Genomic DNA, 21,820 nt, shown 5'->3' on the forward strand with positions numbered 1-21,820 from the left:
AAGGTCTGGTACCAGACAAAGCAGCTCTGGCAGACAGTGAGCCAAAGCCTGATCCTTTTTCTGTCTCTGCTACACACACCACAGAGAGATGCTGAGAATTTATTTCATAACAATCAAGAGAATGTGTATGTCATTTAATGGGAAACAAGGTACCTTTACAGAGGATTTTATACCCAGGCTCCTGCCACACATTCCAGGTACCTGCACCAAGCTCTCCTGTTGACCCAGGGCTGGCATCAGCAGCCTCTGTCAGGAGAGTACCAAAGCAGCTCCCTCACTGCTTCCCAGCAGCCCCGTGGCTTTCCAGCATAGACCAGTGATGGGACACGGCTGTGTGGGCAAAGCTCCTCCACTCCAGAGCTGGAGCAGCAGCAGCATGGCCAGGGCTCATGTGAGCAGGGAGGGAGAACTGTGGGGTCCCTCAGCACCCCTGGGCACAAGCAGCATGTCCTCTGCACACTGTGCCACAGACACATCCCCGCCCATGACGGAGGAACTCCCATCTGCAGCAAGGCTGGGCTGCCCAGCTTCTGCAAAATGTCATTCCAGCAAGAACCATTCCTCCATCTGGCTGTGCTCCTTTGGCTGGCTGGCATCTCAAATTCATGGAGCCAGTGACTGACCAGCTGAAGGAACCATTCCCTGTCACTGTCACACAGTCAGGACTTTCAACATCCATTCACACTGGAAGTGACTCCTCATTTTTCACATGCTTCCCAGCAACCATGCCAGCTCTTCCACACATAACTCTTCACTCTTCACACCCTGAATTCTTCTCTTCACTGAAGGCCGATCAGCCAGTGCCTTCTCTAAAATACACCTGGGGTACAGCACCAGGCCCAGCTCCTCTCTGTCCACCCAGTTCTCCCACTTCTAATTTCTTCCTAAAATTCTCCTTTGTCACCCTGGCCAGGCAAACTAATGCCACCCCCCGCCCAGAGCTCTGCTCTGGCTGCCACCACCTCCCATCTTTTGCTTTGCACTCAAGGGTGAGTTGGGACCTACTCCATGTATCACAGCAGTGTTCCTGCAGGAGATCCTGCACAAATAAATAAATAAATAAATAAATACGTGTCATTACCTACAGGTGTCAGCAGTGTAACCTCGTCACCCCTGGATCTTGTGGGTCCCAGATTCCCATGTCCCAGTAATGGCTGAGCACTTGCTTAGTCTTCTTGCAGGCAAGGAGGAGCACCAGCACCACTAAATCAGCTTGGACAGTTGCACGCTGGGGCTGAGAGCAGGAGGAACTTCTCTTTCCACCGAGGTCGGCAGCGATGCTCCTGCTGCGTTCAGGCTTTGGGGTTCCCATGTTGCTGAACGCACAGCTCAGAGGCTCCTTCCCAGCCCACAGCAATATCATTCTCACTGCACAGCATTCTTCACTGCAAGGCCCCATCAGAGCACGTCCCACGGGATGTCTCCTCCTCTTCCATGAGTATCTTCATTGTCTGAGCCCTCACCCCAGCCCTGCGCTGGCCGCCTGCCTCCCCGCCAGCTCCACCAGTGCTGCTCCATCACAGCTCTCAGCAGCCAGCCACTCCTCACCACGGCTCCCCAGAGCAGATCTGTTCCTGGCACCTCTCCTGAGTCCAGGGAGAGCTGTGCCACTCAGCAGGGCTCTGGCTGCTGGAAGCAAGGTCTGTTCCTGTTGTGGGAAAGCCTCATCCTGCTGCCACATGTGGGAATACAGCCCCAGCCTGCCTTACAGCTGGGCTAGCTTTTCACATCTGGGGGGAATTGCTGTTTTCACAGAGATAGGAAATGTTATCCCTCCTACAAGAAGTTTCTAGCCCTTCCTGTGGGCTGGCCAGGCCCACATGATACAAACCTCTAATAAAAATAAGGTTAAAAATAAGTGTCATCCGTATAACCAGAACATCTAGAAAGTCTGCAGCTACTGCCTGCAAACTTCAAACGCCAAGGCACACAAAGAAAAATCTTCAATGCCTCTCTAACAAAGCTGGCCACAAAATCCTCTTTTTCCTAGAAAACAGGATACGCCTGCTACAGCCTAATCTGAAGTGACGAGGCCTCCCCAAACCACCCTCCTCAGCACATATACTTTTATCAAGAGGAACGCTGCTCCCAGGGGGTGGCTGCCGGCAGAGCCCCCTCCCTCCATGCCAGGTCCAGAGCTGCTCTTGCCTGCCCGGGTCAGGGATTATGGTCCCTGCTCAGGAGCAGAGGAGCTGGTGGAGACAGGGAGTGTTTTGCCTGCGGCTGCAAGGCAGGAGTGTGCCAGAGCCCAGCAGTGGAGCTCCCAGCCCTGCTCCACCTCTGCAGGAAAGGCTGGCAGCTAGCTGTTCCTGCAGCAGTGTCTGCCTGGGACCAAAGGCTGAGGAGAGTGATGGGGCATTAAACTGCTGAAAAAAACCTGAAATCCTGGGCTCAAAGATCTCATTTATCCTGGGGAACAGAACTTACTCCTTGGAAGTTTCAGCTGGGCAGCTGGGAGGAGTCACAGCCTCCCTCAGACTGTGTCTAGAGATGTTCTGTTAGTTCTCTTGGGCTTCCAGCCCAAGGCAGACACTGCAGGTGGTCAGAACACCCAGAGAGCAGGTGGGCTCTGACCAGCTGGATGAAAGCCCACCTGGCTTCTTCACACTCTCGCCTTCTCCGGGCCTTTCTCAGGCTGGCAAATGCAGGCAACGTTCCCCACTTCAGCTGCAAGGCTGACATGGGAGCAACTGTAAAGGGCTGGGATACCTTGGCATGGATAATGGCATCAGAGAACAGGATGGAGACACCCCAGGATGTGATCTCTAGGGCACACATAATTAGGACCCTTCCCGGGGTAACACTCTCCAAGTGCTGAGGAAGCTTTTCAAGTCTGACGTGTGAAATGAAGCTGGAAAATGCATCTCAAGTAGGGCGCACGCATCTTCTGCTCCGTTTGGAGAGCACCATTTTCAGACTTTTCCTCTCTGTGTGTGTGTGTGTGTGTGTCCCTATTGCTTTTTGGCTGTGGTTTTACTTTGGTATTCATGGTGAACAAGGACACATACCTGCAACTCCAAACCGCTGCCCTTGGCCTGTCCTCAGCTCTGATGAGTCCATCAGCAACGCGCTCTGCATGAGAATGGCCTGGCAGGAGCACCCATGGGCTGATGGCTGCCTGCACCCCTACGGCAGCCCTGGGGCTCTGCCCGGCACGCTGAGCACCATCCCCCGCCAGACACCCCCATAACTACGGTCATCACCCTGCAACCTGCTCTTTTATTCGAGTAAATCCTTCTTGGTTTGAGAACTGAGTCAGTTCTGGCAGCGCGGAGCCGCCCGTGCCATAGCTGGGTTCATGGCGCTCGCATGCCACACTGCCGTCAGCTCATAGCCCAGGAGGAAGGACCACCGAATTTCCTGGTGATTGTTTGAACAGGATGTTGTGATCACGTACGTCAGCCGAGACTCTTCTTCTTGGATCCCGTCACTCAACTTTCCTCAAGAATTTGGTTCGCTGCCTGCGAAATCGTTTAGCAGCGCTGGCGTCTCCGTCCTGCCGAACCTGCGGCGTGCTCGCACACGCTCGCACCCAGACCGCCCTCAATGAGCCCCTAAAGCATCACCCCCGAAAGGCACGGGGAAGGAAAGGTCCACCACACACTGCTCCTGCCTCAATAAGCCCCTAAAGCATCACCCCCGAAAGGCACGGGGAAGGAAAGGTCCACCACACACTGCTCCTGCCTCAATAAGCCCCTAAAGCATCACCCCCGAAAGGCACGGGGAAGGAAAGGTCCACCACACACTGCTCCTGCCTCAATAAGCCCCTAAAGCATCACCCCCCAAAGGTTCACCACACACTGCTCCTGCCTCAACGAGCCCCTGAAGCATCACCCCCGAAAGGTCCACCTCACACTGCTCCTGCCTCAATGAGCCCCTAAAGCATCACCCCCGAAAGGTCCACCTCACACTGCTCCTGCACGGCTGACCTCGGCTGCAAACCAGGCAGAAGGCTGACTGACTCTTGCCTGGTTTCAAGTTTTGGGACACAGGGTAAAGGGGGAAATGAGGTAGCTGTGAAAATGTGCGATAATTAACTGCAACTACTAATTTACACTTGGGAAAAATTGCATGGGGCTGTATGCAGCATTTTAAAGCCAGAGAGGAGTTCTGTGTTCACACGTACTGGTATCCAGTGCTACCCCCTGCATCCCATTCCGTGGAGGAGTTTTAGTTCAGATTAACTCATTTTTAGATGCAAAGATTTCCCATGGTTTAAACATGCTGACTTGGACGGTTCACCACAGAAATTAATACAGAATATATTGTTCCAATATGAAAAATCTACCTTGTTTAAAGGTGTCCTAAATAATTAGGATCAAATTTTTTCACCCCAAAAATCGAGGAGGTGCACAGTCCCACCTTGGATCTATGAAACAGAAACTTTGCCAGCTGGTCTGAGAGGTAGAGGGGGAAGAAAAGGAAGTTGGAAGCTATTTCCAGCCAGACAACCAGGAAATATCTCTTAACTCCCCATCATTAGTGGTACTTAGCTGCTTATCTCCTTGTTTATAAACCACTGCTGGGATAGTCTCACAATGAAAACACTATAAAATTTCCTATATTCTCATTTGCAATTGCAAGTGTCAGTAATGAACCAGAAGACCTGTGGGCTGTCGAGGTTTTACCTTCCCCAAAGGTTTTTACACACTGTCCTCTGGCCCGACAGACAGGGAACACCTTCCCTGATAAAATGAATCAGACACGTTCACACTGATACTGGGATCCTGTTGAGCTCCTGCTCCTGCTCAAGGGAAGCTGTGAAATAGCAATTTTAGGCAAAGGAGTCCTTCAGGATGGAATCAGTTCCATTGTCCTCTGCGGGAATAAATCAAGTTTCAATATTCTTGGACCAAGGCCTTCCTCCCAAGACTGAGCAGAAACAAGACTGTGTAACAGGGCATGAGAAGGCAATTCCTCTGCCTTCCTACAACACATCTGTGAGTCAAGGAGACCTCCTGCATACGGATTATGTCGAGAATTGAGCTGAAATCTCCCTATGGAACCCTGACCCATGGATATCTGGGCACTTTCTGCCCATGGGCTGGCTCATCCCATGGCTGCTGCTTCATTGAGCAACATCTGTTCATTCCACAGAGCCCAGTCCTGGGATGTGGGCTGCTTGTCCCTGGGCCACTCATCACCCCGAGTTAGGCAGAGAGCAGTGCTGGGAACACCAGAGAGGGGAAAGCACGCCGAAGTTTCAGTTCCCAAGTGGAATTTTTGGAGGAAAAAACCTAAAATAACCCCAAATAAACCACCCCCCCCCAAAAAAAAAAAAAGTAATAACCCCATTATTCACCTTATAAACCACGGCTTTAAGCTTTTTTTTTTTTTTTTAAGGTTTTTATACAGTAAAAAATCCTACAGCACTCAGCTGCCAGCCAGCTCTCCAGCCCCCGGCTCCACCGACCCCCGGTCCCGCTGCGGGGGCCAAGGGGACAGCCCGGGCCAAAGGACCAGCCCGGGCCAAAGGACCAGCCCGGGCCAAGGGGGCCAGCCCGGGCCAAGGGGACCAGCCCGGGCCAAGGACCAGCCCGGGCCAAGGGGCAGCCCGGGCGCTGCCGGGGCCGGCCGGGCCCCGCGGATGGCCGGAGCGCGGAGCGGCCGCGGCGGTGCGGAAAGTGCGGCCGCCAATGCTCAGGCTGAGGCGGCAGGGCCGGGCCGGGCCGGGGCTGGGCCCGGCGGGCGGAGCCGCCGCCGCCGCCGCCATGGGGCTGCTCAACTTCACCCGCGAGCCGGTGCCGGAGGCCGTGAGCGCCGACATGCACAACCTCAACCAGCTCAGCGCCCAGGTGCGCCGGGACGGGGACGGGCGCGGTTGACGGCGGGGGCAGCCCCGGACACGGAAGCGGCGGGGCGGGCCGGCACCGGGAGCGGGAGCGGCCGGCAGCGCAGCCCCGGAGCAGTCCCGGTGTGCCGGTGCCGCCGCGTCTCCAGCCCCGCGTGGGCGGGTCCCTGCTGGGCCCGGTGCCCGAGGCAGGGCGGGCGGCGTATCCGGTGCCCGGCGGTACAGCCCCGATGCAGCCGGGCGAGCCCCGCGCACGCCGGAGCTGTTTGGAGGATGTTTATGGAATCGTGGAATCCCAGAACGGTTTCGTCTGGAAAGGATCTTAAATCCCATCTAGTTCCACCCGCCTGCCATGGGCAGGGACACTGGTGGAGCTCCCGGTGGAGGGCTCAGATCGTGCCTGGTGGGCGATGGGGTCCTGTCAAGCGCTGGGGTTTGTGGTGGGACCACAGAGTGTTGGGGTTGTGATCCCACCCCAGATTCTCACCCTGCGCTTCCTGCCTCACGCTGAATGGTTCTGGTCATTGGTACTGTCTGCCTCCAGGTCACCGACACCGGGTGGGCAGCTTAGACTGAAGGTACTGGAAACGCTGACGCTTTTCCAGCTCAGCTTGCCAGGACTGAGGATATCAGCCTGGTGACAGCCTGGTGACAGCCCAGTGCCATCTCTGTTACATGGCCGAGGCCAAGGGCAGGGCAGGATCCGCAGCCACAAAGCAGCCAATACCACTTTTGGCCGTACCCAGAAGATCACAGCCAGCGCTGGTGCTGGTGCCAGCAGCCTCTCCATCCCTGCCTGCCAGCTGCACGCCCAAAACACTGAAAGCAGCAACTAGACCCTTAACCAGTTCTCTTCCTTTCCCGAGTCAGTCTGGTTACCCCATGGGGTTTGTGAAACATGAGGCTGGATGTTCACAACTTGTCCCACTCGCAGTTTTTGGATTGCACAAGATAGAACAGCAGCTTCCGATTAGCCACAAGTCACAAAAGCCCTGTGCAGTGCCAGCTACCAGCTGCACAGACCCTTGGGAGGCTCTGAAAAGCATCCTGAGCAAATCCCCAGGCATCACATAGCCAAGGACAGGGCACCAGCACAGGTCCAGCTCTGGGACCAGTGTGCTGGAGGCAGGTGGGGCTGGGTCAGGGGGGTACATCACCACCTCATCGTGGTGCCGCTGTGGTGGTGAGGTGCTGATGTCCGAGTCTAACACTCTCCTGTTTCTTCACAGCAATTCTCAGCGCTGACTGAAGTGCTTTTCCGCTATCTGACAGAGCCCAAGGAGGTAAGGCAGAACTGGAGAGATGTGTGAGTGCAGCTCCGGTCCGAAACAGAGAAAAGATTTTGTCACTGCTCTTTCTCTTGAGCAGGTAGAAAGATTTCTGACACAACTCTCAGACTTTGCCACCATGAATAAAATCAGCTTGGGCCCCCTGAAAAACATTGTCAAAAGTATTCTTCTGGTACCCAACGGTAAGTGATGTATTTGCATATCCTGCCCTGAGGCCAATCTGTCCCAGCCATTCCCGCAGGGCTTGGTTTGCACAATAAGTGCTAATGGTAGCTAATACAGCGCTTAGCACTTAAGAATCAAAAGTTCCCCTGTTTGGTGACTCTTTGTATTCTTTATACCCTGCCTGCATGCACATTTCACGGGCTTAAGTAAACTCCCTTAAATATCTGTGCATTACATGCAGCACAACATCTTGGTTTAAGCAGTACCGGTAAATCCCTTTTGCCAGATCAGGGCAGCGTCGTGTTGGCACCGAGTCTCTGCAGGATCTCCCACCCAAGTGACCCAGTGCTGTAATTCCTCCAAGGCCAAGCGCTGTTGGAGACAAATAAGACAGTGCACGGGCGTTTGGAGCGGGCTGGGACTGCTGCAGTTCTAGGCCATGTGAAGGAGACAGCTGACCTTGCAGTTCTGGAGAAACACTTACCGTGTCCAGCTCTTTCTCCTTCATAAACAGTGACGAAGAGGTTCGGGGGGATTCCACTGGAATACCCCAGACTCCAGCACTTTACAGGATTACTGTGATGTTGTGGCTGCCGTTTGACACGAGAATGCATCAAACACTCCACGGCACGTTCATCCCATTGATCCCTCCTGTTATTAATAGTCCCTTGCTATTACCCTTCAGCCCAGGGTTCTCTGTAGCTTCCTTCAAAGCCCTGATGCTGAGCACAACTGTTTTCTGAATTTGTTTTAAATTTGTCCTACTGCTTCAAGTAACTTTGCCTATCCTGAAGTAGCAATAACTTTCTTTCCTGCTACCGTCTTGTGGAGATTTAATGCAGAATTTGCATTTTTCCCTGTCCTGATTCAGGCCTTGGTGCCCCCATCTTGTCGTTCTTGTGTGTGCGCACTGGCTTCAATCCCGTTGTAACTTTTGCCCAGCTCTGGGATGCCACGATATCAGGGATCAGAACAGATCACAGCAGATAACTTTGCCTCTGTGCTACACAGCCGGAAAGCCACGTGGGGCTGGCAGTCTCCTTGAATTTATGAGATTCCTGCTCTTGGCTTCAGAGAGCAGAATCCTTGTAAAGGTCCCCGTGCTGCCTGGGCCCCAGAACAAAGGGGGAAGGCGCAGCGGGGGAAAGTGTTATATGCACACGTTCACACCCATCATCCCAAACACAGCAGGTAGGTCAAATTAGCAGCCCGCCAGCCTTAACAGTTCTCCTTTAACAAGCAAAGCGGCTACAGGAGAGAAAGCAGCAGCTTCAAAACATAACCGCTGTCGCTGTTCCCATGGATACCTGCAATGGGATCTCGCCCTCTCCCAGGCACTCCCAGAGCCCGGACTTTTAAAGCACCGGGCATCTGCAGAGATACTGGCAGGCACGACTGGGTTTCCAATCTCCGAGGAGCTGTGGTTTGCTTCAAAACACAGCTCAGAAACAGAGGCTTTCTAGCGTCGGTCCTGTCCCTGCCTCTATTTGACTCAATAAAAATCGGTTTGATTCATTAAAAAGTGATTTCTTTTCTTCTTTGTGGTGTTTATTCAGGTGCCCTGAAGAGGAATTTGTCTTCTGAACAAGTCAGAGCAGATTTTATTGCTCTAGGTAGGTCACATGATTTCCACTAAATAAAAGATAATTAATATTTATCACATATAGTAATCTCATATGGTTTCCCCCACAGGCCTCAGTGAAGAGAAGGCCAGTTATTTTGCAGAACAGGTATTGATATATTTTTGCTTGTTTCTAAGCTAACAAAACGTCAGTTCTGTGAGGGGGAACTCAGAAAACCCCACTGTGCTCCTGAGACGCCTCGGCACGTTGGGTGTTTTCTTCAAAACCAGCTTGGGATTTTGAACTGAAGATTCTCAGAGAACTAATAAGGAGCACTTTGTCTGATGATACCTCTGGTTTGCCAGGGCCTCTCCCCCATCAGTGTCACAGTTCCTGCACTGCTGTGTGGCTTTCATGTGATGTTTTTGTGCTTCCCATGCTTTGAGCCCTGAGGTCATGCAGTTACATGAACACATGGCTTTTTGCACAGATATTGTTACACTGAACCAGTGCTAAAACAAAACCAGTGAGTTTCCTTTACAGAAGTGACAGGGCAGATGGAAATCCTAGCAGGACTCAAACACCTCTGAAAGCCCTCCTGACCACATTAGTTCTCTCTTTACTCTGGGCTTCTGCCATCCTCTGCCTTCGTTCTGACTCTTGTTTAAGTTTCAGGTACAAACAGAGGCCTCTCTGAATTAATTGCTGGTGTGTCTTTTGCTCTTGTAGTGGAAGGTGAATTCCCCCACCCTAACACGCCTGGCTGTGGGTCAGACACTGATGATTAACCAGCTGATAGACATGGAGTGGAAGTTTGGAGGTAAAAGAGCTACAACATAAACTGGAGGAGTTGGGAAACCCAGCGGCAGCTCTTGGCTAAATAACGTTTTATTTCACTGCTTAACTAACAGATTATCTGCCTTCTCTTCTTTCTGACTCACAGTGACTGCTGGGAGCAGTGAGCTGGAAAAAGTGGGAAGTATCTTCTTACAGGTAAATCTCCCACATCACAGAGTTCAGCTTGTAGGGCAGTTGAGGAACAAGCTCCAGCCAGGCATGTGGGAAGCACTGGCTGTGAGGGAAGGAGAGGGAAGCTCAGTGGGTCTCACAGGAACGGGCTCTGTGGCTGCATCTTCAGTCTCCAAGCGCTGCTGCCAGCAGAGAGCAGACACGCTGCTGTTTGTTTCTCCTCTGAAGACATGAGGTATCACAGGAACCTGGCCCATTCTGAAAAGCTGTTCAAAAAGCTCAGTTTAGCAAAGGTCAACCATCTTGGGGAGGGAGGGAAAGTGGGATCAAGGACTTCCAGAGATCTTCCCAATGCCCGGGGTATCTGTTCCTACAGTGACACTTTTGCAAAGCCTGTCAAAGATGTGTGTGCTGTGCAGCAGTCAAACTCACAGCAGACTCCTGCTCTGCTGTCCTCTCCTGGTGCTCAGATACAGGTCTCTGAACTAAAATACTTCTGCTTTTCCTTTCCCCAAGCTGAAGCTGGTGATTAAAAAAGGGAGCCAACTGGAAAACGTGTATGTTGGTGAGTTAATAGTTCTGGACAAGAGGGAAGAACGGGAAAGCTGCAGTTTGGGACTCGGGGTGTTGCTGGGGGTGGGGGAGTCTGGGGGCAGAACCAGGGTGGGGTCACTGCAAAAGCATCCCTGTGGTTACTCCTGCCTCAGCCTCTCCATCACAGTGGTTCCTGCCCCACAGGCACTCCAGGACTGTTTAGGAACACTGACTTTTGGGCACCTTCACATCTGTGCCTCAGTAAACACTGAGCAGTCAGAGCAGCAGGGCAGAGGAGGAAAAAGAATTTTTCCCAAGCATGGAGTGCTGTTGGGAGATCCCATTCCAGGGGGAGATCCCAGCCTGGCCCCCTGGCAGCCTGGCTAGCATAAGGAACCAGCTGCTGGGAATCACAGTGGCTAATCCTGCCCAGCTTAGGTGAACATGAGTTGCTCCATGGTAGCACCAGAACAACTTTGCCAATGTTGGAAATGTAACCTGAAATCTAAGATTTTATGCCCCCTCCCCTTTTTTTTTTTTTTTTTTTTTCTTTTTCCTGCAGAGTTAACTTTGCCCCAGTTCTACAGTTTTCTGCATGAAATGGAACGGGTCAAAACCAGCCTGGAAAGCTTCAGCTGAAACTGCACAGACCTGAGCCGACATCTGTCCGGGATGTTTAATTTCTCCTCGTGGGCCTGCAGATCTGCTCTTTCCCAGCTGACTCTTCACACCCTGATAAGAGAAGACAAGCTGTGCAATGAGCAGTGGTGTCATGGCCCAGCAGGACCCATCAATCCTTTAGAACCTGAAACCTGGGCTAAGTTTCAGCTTTTTCAAAGCACCTACAAGTCCACTCATCTTTTTTTTTTTTTTTTTTTTTTTTTTACTACACTATTATGAGAAACTGTGGTCAGAAGTAATGTGGATACCTTTACTAAAATAGCAAAGAAATAAACCCATTCCCATCTTGCTCCATTTGTATCAGAATCTGATTTTGTGAGAGAAAAGAGAAACAAGAGCAAAGAATCATTTTGAAACTTGGAGGGATTAAGCAGACAGGATGACGAAAGCAAGGAAAGCATCCAGTGTGAGGAATCACTTAGTGCTCCCTTCAAGCCTCTCCCTTCTCTTGTATTAAAAAACATGTTGATTAGCTTCTTCCCAATTGTGCCTCATTATGGAAAAGTATCTCAGTGGTAGGTGATTTTAAATCTTAAACAACCAAACAGCTGTCTCTGTGCATGGGGGTGGGGGGACATCTCAGGGGGTGACGAGATAAATCTCATTTGGATGTGCTGCTCTTTAATCTGCAGCCTGTGTGACATGGCACAGTCAGACCCAGCCCGTGTGGACATATGTCCAAACCCCATGAAGTGCCATTAGCTCAACTCTTCAGTTGACTGAGGGAGGGGATGAGCTCTTCATCAGGAAGCAGAGGGGTGCTCCAACCCACCTGGGGCAATGTTACAGTCACTGAGGTTCCTCTCATGTCCAGACTGTTCAGCAGTCCAGCAGCCTGAGCTGGCTGAAGCCTCTCCCACAGCACAGGGGTGAAGGAAGCTCCTCTTACAGGGCATGTCCCAAAGCATCGCTGTGTCCCTGGCACACTCAGCAGTTCCAGTGAAGGGAACAAACCCCATTACCAGGGAATATCCCAGTAAGATACTGTTTCCAGCCTCCACCTGAAGGGATTCACTGTCCCGGGTATCCTGCCAGTCTGCTGTGGGGCTCCCTGCAGCAGCAGCTGCTTCCAGTTACACCTGTCCCAAACAGATCATTTCTGTGAGAAAAGCACCACAAAGCTCCCTGCAACACACAGCTTCAGCCATGGGTTCCCAGCTGCAGCAAACCCAGCACTGAGTGTCCCTGCACTGCATTTCCTGCAGCGCTGCAGGCGTGACTGGGAACGACAGCAGGCACAGGCTGAGCCATATATTTGGGAACTGGGGAATCCCGCTGGCAAACCCAGGAACAGATTTATTTATTTTCCCACATATCAGGTCAGTCACAAGCATTTCAATCTTTGTCACGTGCTTACTGTAAAAATGAAAAAACAAAACCAAAAAACCTCTGAAATACTGTTCGACAGAATACTCAGTCTCCTTTTGGGTGGCAGGAAAAGAAAGCTATTTCAAGGAGGAAGAAGCAGTCCAAATGGCTGCTGCTTTCTCAAGACAAAAGCAATTTTTCTGCTTTACATCTTCTGCCGCCTGCTCCCATTATTTCTCCTCACCCTCCCCGTGCCAGGGCGGCACCACTCGGCCCTATCCGGTTATGCGGGGAAGTGGCCACGGCGCTGCGGAGGAGATGCGGGGCTCGGCCGTGGGTCAGGAACCCGCCGTCCCCCCGCGCTCCTCCCCCTGCCCGGTGGGGATTAAGCCGCTCGGGGCTGACGCACGCCGAGCCCGCTGACCCCGAGTGCAGGGGTCACCTCCATGTGCTCCGCGGTCCCCACGGGCAGCTCGGCCGGGCGGCGTGACCTCGCTGCTGCCACCAGCGCTGCCGGGGCCCCGCCGGGCGGCCTTTCATCCCACGCGCTTGGCTGTGCATGAGCCGAGCTGGCAGCCCCGTGGGTAAGGGCCGCAGGGGGAGCCGGCTCCGGCAGCACCGGCACGGGGGGACGCCAACCGTGAGGGAATCGGGTCACCCTCCCGAGGGGGCCGGCCGGGAACGAGCACGGCTCTGGGAGACAGCGTGGCAGCCGCGGCCTTCCTGCGCAGCGCGGCCCGGCCTCGCCACCCGCACGGGGGTGACGGCCGGCGTCCAGAGCCCTGCGCCGGGAGCTGGCAGGCGGCGGGCACAGCCGGCACGGCCGCCGGCAGGGCTGAGCCGCAGGGAAGGAGCGGCCCCGTGCCCGTCCTGCCCGTGTTTCCGGGCGGCCCCGCCGCGCCCGTGTGCGCGGCCCCTTCCGCCTGCCCGTCAAGCGCAGCCAGGCGAGAGCTAATCTCGGCGGGACAGCGGGCGCGGGGGAAACAGGGGCCTCTCGCCAGCCTGGGGTGCAGCTAACCGTACTCCCGCGGCCGTTTGCCTCCCCGAGGCCTTTCCCGGCCCATTTCCTCCGGGGTGGCCGTGGCGCAGCCCCCCGTCCCTGTCCCTGCTGCGGGGCACGCCTGGGCCCTCGCGGCCGTGCCGGAGCCACACGCGGTCACCTCCCTGCGAGTGCCCCCCCCTCGCAGCTCTGCAGCCTCTCTGCTGCCTCGGGCCACCGCAGCACGCCCCGGGCTGCCAGGCAGTGTCTCCTGGGTGCAGGGGAGATGGCAGAGGGGCCCCAGCAGCCAGGCTGCACTGGGGATCCTGTGCTCCCAGGCATCCTCCTGCTCATCCCCGCCAGCGCCAGCACGCAGCACAGAACAGGGGCTGCGCTCTGGGCTCTGTCAGTTCCCAGCGTGGATTCGATGCTGTTGTGATTCTCAGCCGTGTCAGATGCTAATGGCCAAGGGAATTGGGATGTTTTCAAATGAAGCATCTTCTCCCTACTGAAAATGCCAGTGCTGCTGCTCCTTTCATATGTGAAGGAATCCTCCAAACCCTGAGAACAAAAGCCTCTGCTCTGAGGGAGCAGAGCAGATGTGGGCTCCACTCGTGCCTGTGAGCCCACAGGCAGGCAGGGAAGGAAGGAGCTGGGGTTCCTCTCTGCTGGCTCTGCCTGACCTTGAGCAGGTCATGTGGGAACTGACAGAGATTCCCTGGGACATCCTGATTTCCACAGACCTCACCAGGAGCTGCTCCATACTGAGGACTTTCAGCTTGGTATTATCCCTGTCCCAACCTTCCCATTTGCAAAATAGAGTGACAAATCTCAGGGTTGACCAACAGCCGGGAGGGAGCCATAGCAGGTGAGACAAGGAGAGCAGAAATGGCAGGTGAGGGCCCCAAGGCAGCTGGAGCTCAGCCCGTGCTGAAGGCAATCCTGCCCTTCCTCACTCTATGCTCTCCTCCTCCACAGTTCCTCCAGGTTTTGGGGTGATGCAGCACCCAGTAAAAACACCAGCTGTGAACTGCACCTCCCCAAATTGCTCTGTCTGCCTGGGAACAGCAGCCCTGAGCACGCTGGAGGGCCCCAGGGCACACCACCACCCTGCTGTGCCACATGGATCCTTGGGGACAGGGACCCTCAGGGGCTGCGTGGGGCTCCCTGGGGTTCCCATGGTGCTTGCTGTCTCCTCATCAGAGCAGACAGGCGAGGCACAGCACCATGCAGCTCAGGACACGCTCCCAGGGACAAGTCCGCAGCCTGCCTTGGGACAGGATTCTGCCCCCACTCTGCTCGGAACAGGGGGAAGGCATCCCACCCTCCCTGCAAACGGAGCTGCTGCCTCCCGTTCTTGCAGGAGGAGGGGGAAGAGACTGGTGGTGTCCAAGGCAGTGGAAATATTCCTAGCATGTCGTCTGCTCCTAAGCCTTGCCATCTCTCTAGGCAGTTCTTTGTCCAAGCACACTGGGAACAATTGGGGTTGCTCAGCCAGACCGCAGGCTGTCGATCAGCAGAGGGAATGAATGCTCCAGCATATGGAACCCATCTTCTCCCTCAGCAAGGGGAGGTGGCCACCAGAAACCAGCCTGTGGCACAACAGCACAGACAGAAACAATGCCCGGGCAGCCACGCCAGTGCCAGCCTCGGGAAGGGGGTGGGTGTTTCCCCAGCCCATCCAAGGAACAACCCCACGGGAGGGAGTGGCTGGGCATCCCCAGGCCCCGTGTGGGGTGCGGGTGGCATGGTTGGCACAGCCATGGTGACAAGGTCCCTGTGTGATCCTGCACTGCAAGTGGCTGAGGAGGAAGAGCTGAGTCCTGGGGGACAGAGAGGAGCCCCTAAGCTGTGGGATCAGGGCTTGGCCAGCACCTCTCAGCACCCAGTGCCTTCAGGGTGTCCTCTGCAGGGCTGATGGCATTTCCTCCCTTGCAGGCACAGCTTCACAAAGGATGCCAGGCCCTGCGGTGACAAATCCATCGTGTCCCCAAGAGCCTGATACAGCTTCTCCTCTCCATGACGCCCAGAGCAGCCCCGGGCTGGTGCTTGGCGGGGGGAGCACCCACCAGCCCCCCGCTGAGGCAGCTCAGCCCATTTCCCAGCACTCAGCCCCAGTTTATAGGGCTGCTCTGTCCCAGGGGCATCACTGCCACCGCTAACGAGGTTATCCCAGACCAGGCACCGACAGAAAGGGAAAGCAGGGTTAACCCTTGTGCCACTGACACATCCCACAGCGCTGGGGAGCAGCTTTGCTTGGAAACGAGATTTTAACAAGCCCCAGTGGGGATGGGGAGCTGTGGAACACCAGGGGAGGATTCCCGTGCCATTCCCACGCCAGCCCCAGCACCGCAGCCCATATCCATGCTCGGAGCAGCCCCAGCAGCACCAAGCCCTGAGGCTACACCTTGCAGCCGGTGTCCATGGCAGCAGCATAGAAAGGACGATGCATGACCCCCATCATGTCCCCATCTCTCAGCTTTGTTTCACATCGACAGCTGGGATGTGGATAAGGAGCAGGGCGCAGCCAGGGTGCAGGCAGGAGACGTTGGGGGGCCGAGGCCACTGCTGCCCACAGGGACACAGCACGGCTCGCATTCCTGCGGGAAAATGTGAAGGCTGCGTGCAAGGTCAAGAGCCCTTCGCTTGCTGGAACTCGGCGTCACGCCAGCACCCGGGTGGCCCGACCCGCCGTCCCGCGGGGCTGGGGACTGTCCCTGCACCCTCACCCCACCGCCCCTCATCTGCAGGGCTGGCTGTGACACGGGTGGGTGCTGGCAGCGCTCCCCAGGGACCACCAACGCGAGCAGCCCTGTTCGTCCGGCTCAGCAACCCCCGCGGGGCGGGGATTGGGGTGGGATCCCCAGGCAGGGCCCCTCCGTTTCCACCCGCGCTGCTGAGACCCGACAAACTCACGGCACGGCCGGGCGGAGCCCCCGGCCCGCCCCCGCTGCGGTGCGCGGTGCGGGGCAGCAGAGGGCGCCAGAGCACCGCGCAGCGCCCCGCGCTCCCCCATCGCCCCCCGCACCCGCCCGGGCCCACCCTCCGGACACCCCCATCGCCCCCCGGGCCCACCCTCCGGACACCCCCATCGCCCCCCGGGCCCACCCTCCGGACACCCCCATCGCCCCCCGCACCCACCCGGGCCCACCCTCCGGACACCCCCATCGGCCCCCGGTTCCACCCTCCGGACACCCCCATCGGCCCCCGGTTCCACCCTCCGGACACCCCCATCGCCCCCCGGGCCCACCCTCCGGACACCCCCATCGCCCCCCGGACCCACCCTCCGGACACCCCCATCGCCCCCCGCACCCGCCCGGTTCCACCCTCCGGACACCCCGCCCCGCGCCCTCCATTCTCCGGGCTGCGCTCCTGCATCCACCGCTCCCGTCCCCCGCCCTCTCTCCCCGGGGCGTCCTGCCCGCCCTCCTCCAGGATATCTCCCTGCATCCTCAATCCCCGAGCATCCCTCCCTCCCCTGTCCCCTTTCCTCGACGCATTCCTCTCCCTCATCCTTTCCTCAGCCCCAATCCTCCTCCTGGCCCCACGGACCCTCCCTCCCCGCACCCGGCAGGCAGCCCCCCGACCTCGACCCCCCCGCCCCTCGCTGCCAGCAGCACCATCTCCCCCGCAGTTCCCACAAGCGCTTTCCCAGCCGGGAGCCCCGGAGCCACACTTTTCCTCGACCCCCCCAAAGCCGGGATTCACCCCCATCATCCCACCCCAGCCCCCCCCGGACTACCCCTGCAGCAGCCCCAGCCCCGAGCACCGGCTCCCACCGCCTCCGGCAGAGCCCCCCGCGCTGGCTCAGCTCCGGGTTGGGGGCAGGAGCCCCCGGACTTATTCAAAAGCAATAAAATTGAACCCAAGCGTCCCTGTTCCGTTCTATCACCCGCGGCTCATCCTGGAGTGAGCTCCCGTCCCACCGCACACGCCCTGTGCTGCACTGGGTCAGGCAGTTCTTCAGCCGGGCTGGCTGCGATAAGAGCAGATTAAAAATAATAATAACAATAACGAGGAGACCCGTCACCTCTCTGGGGGGCACCTCACGGCGCCTGCTCCCAGCCAGGCAGGCTGGGACTTTCAGCTTCCACTACCGAGGAATCAGCTGTATTTATGCATTTACCGACGTTAGCCCACCCCCCTCCCCCCACACACATCCCGGAGGATGCCGGAGGGTGCCCGTCCCACTGCAGGTGGCCTCAGCAGGGCCAGGTTCCAGGGAGGCAGCAGGAGCAGGGGATGTTGGGCTCTCTGGAGCCCCCCTGGGTGCAGAAAAACCCGGTCTCAGGCGGAGGCAGAGCCCAACGTGCTGGCCCGGCTGCATGGGGTGGGACTTGGGGGGGAGCCAGAGCCCACCTCCCTGGGCTGCGGGCGTGGAGCCGCTCGACAGAGCAGGTGAAGGAGAGGGGGAGCACCCACCTTTCCACCAGTTTTTCTACTTGCTCCATCTCACATATAGCGAATTCCGAGCACACAATGCAGTTATTGAATAAAATTATGCTTTTTTTAGTACTTGTATGCATGTGGTTTTTAAGGCTCTGCCTAGAAACCAACCTCTGAGCCAGGAGCAGAGAGATCGGAGGGGAAAGCCAGGCCAGCCGTGGACAGTTGTGGGACACAGAGATGCAAGCGCAGCACTGTCAACCACAGCAGCTGGCAGGTGACACATCCAGCCCCTGCAGGTGACGCGCCCATCACTCCTTCCACTCCAGGAAGAAGGAGAAAGCGCTCCTGGCTGGGGCAGGGATCATTAGGGAGAGTGGCCACCGCAGCCAGCCCGAGGCTGCCTCGCCTCTCCTCTCCCTGTCACCGTCTCTGTCCCCCATGGCGCCAGCTCTGTCCCCCTCCCGCAGAGCTCTGCCTGTGCCCGTGAGGACGAGTCCTGCCTCCCCTCCACCATCTCGCTCGCTCTCCCTCCAGGCAGCGGAGCCGAGGCGCTGCCAGCTCCATCTGCACAGTGCAGCGAGCACCGGGCCAAGGGGCAGGACCCACAATCACATTTCCTTGGAGCACATTGCGCTCCCGCCTTGCCGAGGGTGTTGGAAATGGGTGGCTGTAATAATGGCGCCGTGAATAACCACGGCTCACTCACTGTGGCCTCCAAGCTCAGTGTGCTCCAGCTCCAGCCTCATCCCCTCCCAAGGCTGTTCCCTGCCATGACGTGCCCTGGTTTCCAACCTGCCTTATAACCTCCTGCCTTGGCCCAGGTATCCGCAGTCCCCACACCCACCCACAAGCTCCCATCAGCACTTCCCCCACTGCAGCCGGTTTGGCTTTGACCTGTGTTCTCCTCCCAGCAGGACCCCCACGGACTAGGGACACAAAACCCCCAAACAGGGACTCTGCTGCCCTGTGACAGGCAGTGCTGCCCAGACACGGTGCAACACAAAGGGCTCGTGGAGCTTTTATTGCTGCTGATCCTGCCCGGCTCCCCCGGACCTGCCTGGAGCAGAGCCTGCCCTTGCATCCAGCATTCTGCAAACAGCATCCCCGGGGCCCTCCCCAGGGCTGGGGCGCCAGTCCCCGCTCCCGAGGCAGCCCGGATACAGGGCAGCAGGTTATCCTCTGCCACCAAACCTGGCTGTGGCTGCACTGGTGCCATCTGTTCGTCAGGCACAGTCCCGTGTCACGCTGTGCTGTGGGAGCCGTGCCAAAGCTCCCGGACCCTGCTGGAGCACCCGCGCTGGAACCGGGCTCCGAGTGCCGCGACCGATGCGATTTGCAGCCCCGGTGAAAAGATGAGGGCACAGATGCCAGCGGCGTTTCCTGGCTCTGGAGATGAGCCCTGTCGGGTGGGGCTGCGGGTGCTCGGGTTGAGGGGGCAGCTTGGGGGAGTGCCAGGGCTCAGGTGGGGGGGGCATCTCGCCAGACCACCCCCCAGCTGGGGAGATGGGTGCCCTGTGGGCTCCCAGCAAGGACGCAGTATTTGCAGGGCTGGAGTGGTATTGGGAAGCCTCGGGCTGGGCTCTGTCCCGCTCTGCTTGCTAGAGAGTGAAAGGATTTGTCAACAGGGAGCTGATGAGTCCCGCGGCAGCCAGCTCGCCCTCCTCGCAGCACGCCCTGTCCAGCAGGTGGGCTCCTGACGGCACACGGCCATTGCAGGCACCCGGAGCAGGCTGGCCCCGAGTGCCGACTGCACCAGAGGGTCTGAACCCAGCGTCCCACCAAAGCCCCCAGTATGGGGCCCCGACCCCACGGGCTGGACAGCACAGCAGCTCTGGAGGCTCTGACCCTCTGAGGTGTTTCTGCAGGATGCTCGGTGTGACCCGGGCAGTGCTCGGCACACGGAGCAGCCACACGCGGCAGAGACGGGAATATGCTTTCACCAGGAGAACAAGAAGAGCCTCTGATGGCTGCCATGTCCCTTGTAAACACCAACTTTGAGAGCATCAGATTACAGCCGCTGCCTCGGCTCCAAACAAGATGGTAATCGGTAGCACGGAGGCACCCTGCCTGCATCCTGCCTGCGCAGCGGGGAGCCCCGGGAGCCTGGTGGCACCGCAGAGGCCATGACACCCTCTCCTGCACTGCAGGACTGCCAGGGCTCGCTGCGCCCCGACCCCACACAGCACAGCGACCCAGCGCGCCCCGGGCGAACGGGAGCTGCCCGCCCCCGGCGGAACCGCTGCTCGCTTGTCCCCGAGTGCGTGCGCAGGGTCCCCGCGGCAGGGAGCACACCGCGCTTCGGTGCAGCCCCGGTGGGGCACACCACTGCCGGTGCCCCGCAGCCGTGGCCGTGCGAGGGGGTGGCTCCCACCGAGGGCTCGGTGAACCGACACCCGTGGTCCCGGGCCCGCCGTGCTGCTGCCGCCCTCGCTGCCGGCGACCCGGCTCGGGAGATGTCGGTCCCACGGCCGCTCCCCGAGCCTCCTCGCTGCAAGGCCGGTGTCCCGGCTGCAGCCGCCGCCCCAAGGAGAGCTCGGGGAGGGCACAGCCGGGCAGGGCCATTCCCGGGGCCGCAGCTGGCGGGATTGAAGGCAGCTGCCCGCAGCGCGGGCCTCCCCCTCCCTGCTGCCCGCGGCCCCCCTTTCTCGGGCAGGAGCCTCTCCGGCCGCTCCCTGCTGAGCGGTCCGGGCTGCGGGGACGGAACAGCCCCCGCTCCCTCCTCCTCCGCCCCGGCCCCGGGCAGGACCGAGCGGTTCCTCCCGCCGCCGCCCCGCCGGTCCCGCACAGCGCAGGGACACCGGGGCTCTGCTGCTCCCCCCGCCGCGGGGGCTCCACGCTCGGCCGGGCCGGGGTGCGCGGTGCCGGCGGGGACACGCGGGACCGCGGCTGCGCCCACGCTGCGGCAGCTGGCGGGGGGCGGCGGGGATCAGCTGCGGCCGGGGATCAGCTGTGCCCCGCGCCGCCCCGCCGGGGCCCCCCCGCTCCCTGGGGAGCGGCCCCGGCCCCCCCCCGCACCGCCCGCCCTGCCCGCCCTACCTGCCCGCCGCCCTCCCGGCCCTCCCCGGGGCGGCTGGCGGCCGCCCAGCCCGGAGCTGCCCTGCTCCCTCCTCCTCCTCCTCTCCTACTTCTCCTCCTCCCGCGGGCACAGCCCTGTCTAATCCCACGGGTGTCAAATCCACGGAGCGGCTTTGGCCGCGGCGGGGCCGGAGCGTATCCGATGGGGCCGCGGGGAGGAGGGCGCGGGATGCTCGGGCGGGGGCACCCGGCCGAGCCCCCCCTCCCGCGCTCCGCAGCCATGGCAACGGCGATGGGCTGTCCCAGCCCGGCCGCAGCGCAGGGAAGGCGAGAGGGACGCAGGGAGGGAAGGAGCCGCCGGGCGATTCCTGAGGGGCTGGCACACACACAGCCGCTGGAAGCGACCGGAGCCAATCCCCCGGCTCCCTTTGTGATGCTTCCTGACACAGATTCCCTCTCCATGGCTGACTTTGCAAGTTTCCCCATCCTCTTCTCCTCCTCGCGCGGTTCCTTTTCATGCGACTAAATTATACACGAGAGGAGGGACATGCTGGAAATTCTAGTGACAAAATAGAAATGAGCAGATTTGCGCAGGCGGCTGCAGCCCGGCCGCCTCCGGGACTCCTGTGAGCCAAGAGGGACCGGACCTAGTCCCAGGGCAGCAGCACTGAAGCCCGTGAATTTTGAAACCGCCGAGGAAAAGGCTTTTCCTGCGGCAGCAGAGAAGTGCGGGCGTGTGGAGCAGATCGCGGTGGGTGCCGGGACCGCGGCCCCTCCACGCAGAGCGGCTGCCGTCCCAGCACACAGCACCCTCGGGGACGGCAGGCGACGCATTCACTTCCCCGGAGAAATGTGTTGTTCGGGAGCCAGTAAAAAAATATGCAAATCTGGGAGGGCTGGGCCTCAGCCTCTGAGCAGCCTTTCTCCTCTTCCTCCCCATCCCAGAGCTCCGCGGGGCGAGCTGAGCCCTGGGCAACCGAGGGGAGGGAAAGGCAGAGCCGGGGGAGCGCGGGGGCGGCAGGCGAGGCAGGAGGATGAGATTTGGTGTGTCACGGAGCAGGACGGGGAGATGTGCACGGGATAGCGGCTCCTCCAGACCGCGGGCATGCGGAGAAGGCTCCTGCTCCCGCAGCCGGGG

The 21,820-nt window shown here is 58.5% G+C and overlaps 1 protein-coding gene across 1 annotated transcript; it reads left to right on the plus strand.

The window, feature by feature from the left end:
* Positions 1-5,600: 5,600 nt before the first annotated feature.
* On the plus strand, positions 5,601-11,194 carry COMMD7 (COMM domain containing 7). Its single transcript, XM_038159383.1, has 9 exons — positions 5,601-5,795; positions 7,021-7,074; positions 7,160-7,262; positions 8,802-8,858; positions 8,938-8,975; positions 9,537-9,627; positions 9,751-9,800; positions 10,293-10,341; positions 10,873-11,194. The coding sequence occupies exons 1-9, from the start codon at positions 5,637-5,639 to the stop codon at positions 10,947-10,949; spliced, it is 678 nt and encodes a 225-aa protein (XP_038015311.1). The 5' UTR covers positions 5,601-5,636; the 3' UTR covers positions 10,950-11,194.
* The last annotated feature ends 10,626 nt before the right edge of the window (positions 11,195-21,820 follow it).

The sequence above is a fragment of the Motacilla alba genome, chromosome 20, assembly GCF_015832195.1.
Source record: "Motacilla alba alba isolate MOTALB_02 chromosome 20, Motacilla_alba_V1.0_pri, whole genome shotgun sequence".
NCBI classification, from domain to species: Eukaryota; Metazoa; Chordata; class Aves; order Passeriformes; family Motacillidae; genus Motacilla; species Motacilla alba.

Bases quoted from the DNA above. Each gene is read 5' to 3' on its own strand.
- COMMD7 (XM_038159383.1), top strand. From the start codon at position 5,637: ATGCTCAGGCTGAGGCGGCAGGGCCGGGCCGGGCCGGGGCTGGGCCCG. The intron at 7,263-8,801 runs GTAAGTGATGTA...GTGTTTATTCAG, and splicing joins TATTCTTCTGGTACCCAACG to GTGCCCTGAAGAGGAATTTG. The intron at 8,976-9,536 runs GTATTGATATAT...TTGCTCTTGTAG, and splicing joins CCAGTTATTTTGCAGAACAG to TGGAAGGTGAATTCCCCCAC.